The 10,306-nt window shown below is 37.6% G+C and overlaps 1 protein-coding gene across 1 annotated transcript; it reads right to left on the bottom strand.

Annotated features, from left to right (window-relative positions):
- Positions 1–238: 238 nt before the first annotated feature.
- adgrg7.1 (adhesion G protein-coupled receptor G7, tandem duplicate 1) lies at positions 239–10,025 on the bottom strand. Its single transcript, XM_053229308.1, has 14 exons — positions 9,824–10,025; positions 7,721–7,824; positions 7,433–7,579; positions 6,804–6,895; positions 6,023–6,153; positions 5,147–5,290; positions 4,265–4,416; positions 3,980–4,138; positions 3,605–3,717; positions 2,953–3,281; positions 2,692–2,773; positions 2,081–2,239; positions 1,800–1,959; positions 239–1,045 (listed from the first exon to the last, which is right to left on the bottom strand). Exons 1-14 carry the CDS (start codon positions 10,023–10,025, stop codon positions 857–859), a joined length of 2,163 nt encoding a protein of 720 aa, XP_053085283.1. The 3' UTR covers positions 239–856.
- Between the last annotated feature and the right edge of the window lie 281 nt (positions 10,026–10,306).

Here is a 10,306-nt window from a genome sequence, read left to right as displayed (position 1 = left end):
GAAAACGAATCACATGCAAGAGCTTGAAAGCGTAATTCCCAAACAATTTTTTTTATTCAAAAGTGTTCTGGATATATATTCAGTTCAATATCTGAAAAGTGTCTGAAATGTACATTACAGTGAAATTTGAGAATTTTAAATTCAACAGGATTTTTATGTTTATTATTTGATTTCTGTGCATTTTATAATAATTCAGCTTCAAATGTTTCATTGGGGTTAAAAAAAAAACAAAGCCGAACTGATTGACACATTTTCAGTAGCGTGGAATAAAAATTCTTCACAAGGCAAATGTTTAAGCGTATGTAATGTATAACTTTTGTGCACTGAAATAACTCGTAATAAGAGGCAGTTAGAAATAAAATTCCGACTGGTTTCACCTCCTACAGCCTCAGAAGCACTTTGCTCGCACAGATGATGAAAGACTTTTTTATATACACTAAAAGAAAAAAAGGGCTACAGTAATTCAGGTGACATTCTTCCAATCTTCAGCTGTCCAGTTTGGATGAGTCTGTACCTATGTAGCCTCAGATTTTTGTTCCTGGCTGACATGAGTGGAACCCGATGTGGTCTTCTGTGATCTTCTCCAAGGTTTGACGTGTTGAGATGCTTTTCTGCTCACCACGGTTGTAAAGAGTGCTTATTTGAGTTACCGTAGCCTTCCTGTTCGCTCGAACCAGTCCAGCCATTCTCCTCTGTCCCTCATCAGCAAGGTCTTTCGATGTTTTTTGTTTTTCTCACCATTCTGTCTCTAGATCTCTGGAGATCTGTAGTTTCTGAATTCCTCAAACCAGCTCATCTGACACCAACAACCATGCGACGATCACATTTCCACTAATTTCTTATAGTTTTCTCAACGCTACAGATTGTAAAGGTCAAAGTTGTTGGATCTGTAGCTCTGTTCAGGACCAACTTCTTCTGTGGCCCACAGATCAAACGTCTTTTTGTGTCTGGCCAAAACAGGAGCTGGGATGAGCTTGAGAACAGCGAGGGCTTTCTGTTTAAAGACGGGTGTTCTTAAGGTGAACAACACGAAGATCTGGATGCCCTTCAGGACAGAGAAGAACACAGATATAACAGGTTTATTTCAATACGTTTAAAAGAGCTGATCGTTTATTAGATCGGAATTAGATGATATAGTTTTTTATTTTATATTGCACAAATATTGTGAGAAATGTGGTGGTTGTGAAAACCTAGTCTGAAAAACGTTCATGTGCGACGTTTCTCTCCTGAGTTTGTGTAGATTTGCGTAAAAGGAGACTCACTAACATGACCCTCGATGAGTTAAACGGATTACACTGTCGAGTATTAAGTTTAAAAGTTGAAGCAGTTTTCCATATTTTATACATATTTTTATGTTTACTTTAGACACGCCAATTTATTCACAAAATATTGTGAAAAACAGTTTTTCGTATTAAGCGATCTAAAACAAATCCATAACTTTAAACAAAGTAATGGCACCCTATAAATGGAGGAAGAGTTAGTGCGTGGCGTTGGCTGAGCTGCATTACTGGAAGCTTTATGCACTTAGAAGGCTCTCTTTTACCATTCAGTCATCATTTTGGTCATTTTTAGCTCTCTTTGCCTTATATGGAGATTGGTGGGTGTGGCTAAATGTAGACTTTTGCAACTTTTGTAAATAAAAATAAGACTATTAGGCCTTGTTTAATCAGTCTGTTAGTGTAGTAATGTGTTAATGTTTTTGTTGGCCAGACTGATTAAACAAGGCCTAATAATCTTATTTTTACTACACTGCAAAGGTAGCAAAATGAAATAACTTTGCTATAAGCAAAAGCGCAAACCTGCGTGGTGTTACAGAGGCAGAAGGCGTAGCTGAGGATGGTTTGCATGTTGGGGTTTGTTTCCAGGAGCATGAAGTAGCCGATGACCCAGGACAGGCCGAGAACCACGGCCATGGAAACGCAGCCGAGCATTTTACTCCGTAGAGGAGTGACCTGTGAACTATGGGAAAAAACTTATCTTAAAGCTAACTTTTTACCTGCAGATGTAAACTGAACAACATTAGACTGGGAATGAAAATATTTGTGGTTATTGTTTCATATTGTTACACACACACACACACCTGTTGAGTTCGGGGTTGGTCTTGCAGGTGGCGTATGAGAAGTAAAAGAGTACTACGATGTTAAAGAGGAGCATTACAGCGACAGGCAGCAGGAAACCCCACAGCATGGGCTTCATCCCATCAAATCTGTTATTCTGATCCACTGCAGCCAGCCAACAGCTACACACACACACACACACACACACACGTATGTACAGGTGAGGTAGCACAGAGATACTAAACTGATTGCTGTTATATTATGATGCATAAAATCTACTGTTACAGAGTGCTGTAAATGGGAATTTTTTTCTCGTCCCATCACCAGTGTTTACTTTTTTCTCTCTCGAAGTTATTAAGACAAAAAAGAAACAGTTTGTTACGTTTGAAAAAAGCTTTCTTTCCTAAAACTTTCTGACTTGCAGAAAACTTTACTAAAGCAACAATTAGATGTTTTTCTTTTTTTTTTTTTTAAGTCAGTTGATTATTCAACTATTATGGAGAGCTTTGGCCAGACAAGTCCCTGTTAATGATCTGTAACTATAGCAACACTACAGTTGCCCTGCTGTGAATTTCACACACGTACAGTCTCTTCTAGTCTTAATAAAGCAGGAATTTAATACAGTATCACTCACAGCGCCTCCTGTCTGTAGTTTAAGGGGTTATTGATCCGGTACGTGATTCCTAACGAGATTCCAACCACCACTGCAGGAAGACCTGGAGAAGGAGATGGAGAATTTAAAACACTGCACCGTAAAGTCCAAGTCCTTCTAAAGACAATTTAAGCAACGAGCTTTACGCTTGAAACCTCTTAACTTTTCGATCTGTTTGAATATTTATTTCAAGCAATATGAGCACACTTATATTAGTAAGAATGACGGATTCTTGTCTCTCACCCCAACCCACTACGATGGATAAGACACTGAAGTACTGTGGCGGCCCTGAGATGGTGTTTTTGATCAGGAGGAAGATGTGTGTGGCGTACAGCGTGCTCCAGGTGAACGCTGCTAACAGGAAGTAATGGAGGAGAACGGTAACCGCTGTACACGGCCCATAGTCAGGATCTTGACGGAAATCAGACAGAGGAATGATATTCTCTTCTGAAACAACAGAGCTGAAGCTGAGGGTCGAGTTTTTAATGCCAAAGATGAAGATGAGGTAGACGATGATCATACACACACAGATGCTGACCATCAGGACCGTAGGACTGGATTTTCTCAACTTTCTGCAAACAGAAAGGCCAGTTTCAACATTTTTAAGTAAAGATTGCAACAAAAAAAAACTGCAGTAGGGGTTGAGGACAAAAACGGCTTAATATTTTTTGCACTTTCTTGTAGGTGCTAGAATGTATGGAATGACTGAATCTGGGATGATTTGCACAGATGTTTTGAGCTCTCCAATATTAACTGAGACCACCTGGTAGCCCCGCCCCCTCCTTCCAGCTTCCATGCTCTTGCGACTTGCAGGCTTGAGGGATTTATAAAAATGGTGAATCGCAAGCAGGGACGAATTAATATCGCACAAGCCTACCATTATGCCTTCACTCACCTGGTCAGGATCTGGAATATCATTGTGATGGTCAAACCCACGACAGACAGAGCACAGCCGATTAGACTGATCATGCCTAAAGCCTTGATTAATTCAGGGTTTGAGCGGAAACTCTGCAAAGAACCACACACTTTACATAAACAACTACTACCAACATATAATAATGTCATATTGATTCAGTTTAATTTCACCTAAATGTATGCAAAGTATCATAATCTACACTTCAGTGTCTCTAACAGGTGTATTAAGATTTTGGGTATCAAGACCTTGGTTTATAATGAACTCATACACTGTGCATTTTACAGGACAGTATCACATGTCTGATATTTTAATTCATTAAGTAGTGCTAATTATATGCTAGCATTCTAATCTCACCATCAACATAGCAAAGTTGGCTAAGTTTGTGGTGCCTTCACATTTGCAGGTTCGATTAGCAGAACTCCAGACTTTTTTGCAGCCTTTTGTACTCCAGTCTTTCTTGTCGTAGTCCCAAAACACACAGGCGAAATCATAGAGGCGCGTAGAAGACACATTCTGCAATACACACATCACCATGCAGTTCGGTAGGGCTGAGGAACACGGCACGTGTGTAACACACTCCAAATGCTTCTCCAAATACACACATGCGGCTATGACATCACTGCATCCAAACACTCATACCTGGTGCCTCACAGTGAACTGAACAAAATCAAGGACATTTTCTTTTCCCAGGTATCCAGTGATCACTCTTCTCTTGATGTTCAGTGAAGGTTGGAAGACCTGGGATCTGAAGAACTGATCGTTATTGTATAGCACAAAGCCAATAGTGGTGCCTTCGCTCACTGGCGTTGTAGCTCGGATAGCTGAAAGAGGGACAGGGCAGAGAATGGTAATGAAAAATACGGTTGTTGTCGCTGTTCCTCTTTCGGCTGCTCCCGTTAGCTGAGAGCAGTGTGGTGTAACTCACTAGTCCTCCAGAGACCCAGTAATGAAAAATACTAATTACTAAAATTTCATTATTCTCTATTCTTTTCACTTCTTCACTTTTGAATAGCACGTTTCTGAGTTCAGGGAAGTTTTAATATTAAATACAGTTTTGAGAAATTATTGTACTGTCATACAATTGCGTAAACACAGCCTTGCAGTATTAGATGTGACAAAGCTGATTAAAACCTGAAAAGTTTCCAGGACCCATGTAATTTGAATAGTCTGGATCAGCCTCTGTGAGCTGGCATGCACCGCTGATCCGAGGCTAACCTGACTGAGTGGGATTGGATAGTGATGTGCAACCCGCGGCTCTTAGAGTCCGAGTACATTAAGGCGCATTACGAGATTAAAAACAGTCTTGCGTGCACTTCTACACTTCATACAACGTGATATCAAAGTGTTGACTGTCTATTAAAGCAAAGGAAATAAAAAAAAACACTTTTCCCAGCATTTTCTTGTGCACAGTTAACTTCATGGCCTTATCGTGATCAGGGTCACGGTGAATCCGGAGCCTATTCCGGGAACACTGGGTGTGAGGCGGGAATCTTGGTCTTCCAGTTCTGTAAAATATGGTACCTTGTTTAAGCTTGACGTTCATCTGGACATCAACGGGGAACTGGGCACTAGGAATGATGGTGTCATTAATCTTTATTCTGTTGGCTGACAAGGTGTCCGAAGAATCTCCAGAAGGTACATTTGATTGGTTTCCATTGTTTAAAGCTGTAGAGAGTATTTAATATAAAAAAGAATGCAATGATTTGTATGGAAGGTTCAGTTCTGTTATTCTATAAATATGAATTGTGGAGTGCTGAAGATTTTTGCATGAAAAAAATGAGGTTATAGAATAAAATTTGAGTAAAATTCTATTGCATTTCTATAACATTTAAGCTCCCTGCATAGACTGCACCAAGCGATCAGACAGAACAAGAATAAAATTTGCTTTGGCAAAAATCCACAATGAAAAAAAAAAACAAAAACAATTTGCGTTCATATTGGAGCAAATTTTTTTAGAAATAATTTTATTTATTAAAGAACAGCACATCATCCTTTTTTAAATAAACCTGGTTTATAGTTTCATTGTGGAGCATTCCTATGGTAATGTATTACAACAAGTGCATTAATATAAACCTGTAATTCTGCTGCTGCACTTGTAATTTGTCAGAGCTGCTGTTCTAGAAAATTAATCAACACTTTCTGACCAATCAGAATCAAACAATGCTTCTTTATTATGTTTGGTAAATATTAAACTATGTACATACTAACAGCTAATAAAAAAAAAATCATGGCAGAAAAATGGTTTGGATCAATAAGTGACTTTACTCCAGCATTAATCTGCGCTTCAGGTTGTGTATCCCGATAGAGAGATGAGCTTTTACTGAAACATATGTGAAAAGACAGAGAGAGAGAGAGAGAGAGAGAGAGAGGGACGAGATGTTCTCTAGCCACACAAACCTGAAAAAACAGTCATTTGGATTTCTGAACTTCGGGACACTTTGATTGACTGTATGGCGATGTTCGGCTGTATGAGCCGTGATCCTTCATCACGCTGCGTCAGGGAAAACTTCTGCAACGTTTGGGTGAGACTGGAATGATAATGAATAAACACACACACAGATGGTTTAACAATACACTGACCTCATTTCCTACAGCTCAGGTTACAGGGTTACACTTTCTGAGAACGTTAGGATGTGTATTTATGATATCATGCCCTGTTCCTGTCAGCTTCTCTTTGTTTAAATGCTCCATGTTGTGCTTTACTTTTTTTAATCCATTTATATTTACATTGAATGTTGTGTAACATCCAAAAAACAAGTTAGTTCCTGTTCTCACTTACACTATAGCAGCTGTAAACAGTCGTTCTCCCACTAGCCTGTCTTCGGTTTTTCTCCCTTTTGAAGTTAATAAGCAAAAAACGCAGCTTGTCACGTTAACGTGAAACCGCAATGCGTAAACTCCTCTGTCCTGAAGATGTCTGAAAACTTACAGCTTTATCTCTGACTGTTGCGAAGAGCTGACGCATTCCATACATGCTCAGTAAACCTCTCCTTAACATTCAGAATATTCAGAAACCTTCACGATACCAATGATTACGCACGTATGTTCAAGAGTAACTCTACGACGCCATGAGATATTTCATCATAACTTAACGTAACATAACAGCCACTCAAAACAGCTAACCAGGTCAAGCTAACTTTAGATATTCAGGTTAGTAAAGGATGAATGAATTCAGTACCTGGTGATGGAATCAGCAGTGACGTTGTAGAACTGCTTCATGCTAGCATTAAGGAGCTGGCTGACTGTGGTGACCGCTGCAAGGTGGACATCCTGACGGAAAATGAAAAAACACAAGATCTGTATCAGTTTGAAACATAGAAAATTAGAGCCTTTTCTGTTGCAAGTCACATGTTCAGCAGGAAGTTGCATCATCCGAATTTCCTGACGAACATGGGAAGAAGAAAAGTTCTTTCATTGGTTTTTTTTTACGTTTTTCAGTGATGTTTACTGAAGTATAAAAATAATATTTTAAAGTAATAATAAATTAGATTAGATCCGTAATCCTTAATGTCCTCATTACATTAGTGTGGATGCTAGTTAAAGACTTTTTGTGTATTTGCTTATTGTACCCTTATAAAAAGATTGAATGGTTAAAAGCATGTTTTCTTCGATTCTTAGAATGTTGACTTACACAGACTAAATAGACTAAATAGACTAAATAGCGTCATAATCATGGATTCACTCAAACTTTTAAAGAACTCAGTTAGAAGGATTTAGTAATAGCAAAAGCTAGCGTAAACGTGACATTTACGAGCATATCTAAACATCATTTTGTGCGACATTGAGGTGGAAAGAAATGAAACGTACCTGACTGCTGTCTTTGTTTGTGAGCAGACTGTTGGCTATCTTTGCAGCGGTGCTGATGTTTTGCGTGGTTAGCTTGTCTGGTTTGGATGTGAGGATTTGGGTGTTGAAGGCCAACTTCTGCCTGGCTCCAGGATCAGCATTTGAAAGCTAAAAAAAAAAAAATCATCCAAATGTTATAGACCCCATCAAACCTACAACCAGGAGAGAATTGCAGTTCCAATTCAAAAAAACACACAAAAAAAACTATTTTATTATGCAAGCATATAATAAAAGCTGTAATTAACTTACATCATTATCGATGGTATTAAGGGTCAGGCCACAGTTCAGCATTTGAGGTGTATCAAAAGTGCCAGTTTCATTCCGGCACCAAGCTGTAGCCCTTGGAAATCCGGCTACATGGTCCAAACACAGAGAAAAAAAATCTGTAAATCTGAAATGTTTCAGCTAAAAATTTTTTAATAAAGTTGTTGATGCTAATAATAATAATAATAATAATAATAATAGCTGTTAAGGGGCTGTTAATGAGCAATTAAGGGGCCAAGCACTTTCTAACTTTCGTCTAATAGAGGAATACCTGAAGCTATTTGACCATCAGCGCTTGTTCCCAAAGAGAGATGCTACATTTTAATGCCAATACATCAAGTATGTTATTAGCCTCACTTTTTGTTTTGCAACTTTTCCATCAAACTTGTTCTCACATTACGGACGAACTTTATTAAATATAAAAAATCAGCCCAACACATTTTCTCCAGCATGGACCGACAATGCAGTGGTTCAAATTTCACAAATTTCAGCTGAATTATTGCGGCCACTAGAGTTGATTGAGACAAAACGTATTTGAATCCTTTAGATCCAAAGCTTTCCATTGTGTTAAGGTAAAAATCTTTATAACTTCTTTATATTCTATATTTACTTTTATGCCTTTTTAAAATTACCATTGTACATCAAATGGAAAGGTTTTGTCTACTCTTTGAGATTTAAAATTTTTAAAAATTAGGTAATAAAAGCAAAACATCTTTCAGATACCCAAACCTTTCTGTTGAGGCAATAAACATTTTTAAAATAATAAACACTTAAAATAAATAAAAACTCAGCATTTTCCAAATAACCTGTTTTTTTTTTTTTTTTTTTTTAAATTCCTTGACCACTGAGATACTTTACCATTAGTTTGCTCTGGAGGACACTGCTGTTGTGAATAACCTGCTTGTCCGATAATTGTCTTTGGAAACGTGAAGCTATTAACAGTTGCTTCAAGACAGACGTTTGCTGTAAGTAAAGACAAACTGTAACATACGGCACGGCACAAAGGTCTTCATTAATCAAAAACAAAAGAACAGAAATATATTTATCCAATAAAATGCCATTATCATTATTATTATTCACTAATATTTGTAAAACTTTCTTTTTTGTTTGACTGAAATCAGAAAACAATCAGGATAACGCAACACATGATACACAACAGCACATGTATAAAGTCAGTATGCATCCGGTGTCATTTGGAAAGATTTTATCTTCATGAAGGAATTTCTTGACAAAGCATTAAAACAGTTCAAGGTCAAGACTTTTGCACCAGTTTTAATGGAAATAAAAATTGTTTTATTCTTCTAATACAACAGCAATTTGGAAACAATTAAAAAATTTTTGTTAACTAAAGAACAACACATTGTAATTAGTATCTGTTTATAGTTGCATTTAATGTTGTGGAACTCTTCTGAAACAAGTTAGTTCCTATCACCACTTATTTTACTTTATAGCAGCTACAAAAAGTTCACTAAAGAGAACGAGAAGACTTGTGTAACACTTCAGGTTACCTCTAACAGTTACAAAGCACTGATACTGGAGACTCCTTCCATATATAAATCTTCACCGTATCAAAAAGTATGCCTTTTTCTTTGTGAAATAACAACATGTTTTTTATTATTAGACTTATTAGAGTTGAGAATTCAACAGCACCTTTGGTAAAAATTTTCTGAAATATTTTTTTAATAATGTTAGCATTAACAACACATAGCAAATGGAAACCTTTTGAAAATTAAATTAAATTAAAATTTTCTAATTAAAATCGATTTTATGATTGGGCTTTGACTGCAACAAGCTTAGGAATCAGTCCGGTCACTAAACTTCCAAATTTCATTTGCTCGAATGTGACGGTTATTGCATTTAATCTAAAAGCACCAACAGATTTATGGTTCATTCCAATTCTTAGCAGTCCAGACCCATGAGAAGCATACTTCTACGTAAAGCACTGCTGAATTTTTTTAAACACTAGGTTCAGGATCCCAAACAATACACGAGCCTATAATTTTGTGTAGTTGCTGTGCTTAATTAAAAATATTCAACTTTGGCACCTGAGAGTTCCAGTGTAATAAAATTATGTGGGAAAGGACGTACATAACTCGCAGAATTTTCCAGTGAAATCATCAGGACAGAGGCAGAATCCGTTCGTTTCACGACCACCATGCTGACACTGCAGGGTCGTCGACGTGGCGTTCGTCACCATGGTGTTCGTCACCATGGTGGTTGTTGCTGTGCTGCTGTTCGTGGCATTTGATGGCACGGTGTTGGGCAATGTGGTGTTCCCACTCACTGCCATCACTGCATTTACAGAAGACAAGAATGAACACGCCACTTTTGGTTCAGTCAAATGTTTGGCCAGTGCACTTCCACGTTCCGGCCTATAAAATAATTCCGTTTCTATCACCATTAAACACGTCGTATGATTTTATAAAAAGGTGGTAGATTGGTTTGTTGAGTTATTGATCTTTAATCACATTCATGCTGGTGTAATTTTACGTCATTACTAATGTATTGATTATGTACACGTTTACTTAACAACGTTTACTTGTTTGTTAATTACTTAGTTTTCATTTGGGT

The sequence above is a fragment of the Pangasianodon hypophthalmus genome, chromosome 25, assembly GCF_027358585.1.
Source record: "Pangasianodon hypophthalmus isolate fPanHyp1 chromosome 25, fPanHyp1.pri, whole genome shotgun sequence".
Classification (NCBI taxonomy): Eukaryota; Metazoa; Chordata; class Actinopteri; order Siluriformes; family Pangasiidae; genus Pangasianodon; species Pangasianodon hypophthalmus.
This window is presented reverse-complemented; position numbering and strand designations above follow the sequence as displayed.

What these genes read in the sequence shown, in the direction of transcription:
- adgrg7.1 (XM_053229308.1), bottom strand. Translation starts at nt 10,025, where the DNA reads ATGGCAGTGAGTGGGAACACCACATTGCCCAACACCGTGCCATCAAAT. An exon ending in CCAAATGACTGTTTTTTCAG is followed by an intron (nt 5,291 to 6,022) that starts GTTTGTGTGGCT and finishes TACTCTCTACAG; the next exon opens with CTTTAAACAATGGAAACCAA. An exon ending in AACTACAGACAGGAGGCGCT is followed by an intron (nt 2,240 to 2,691) that starts GTGAGTGATACT and finishes GTGTGTGTGTAG; the next exon opens with CTGTTGGCTGGCTGCAGTGG.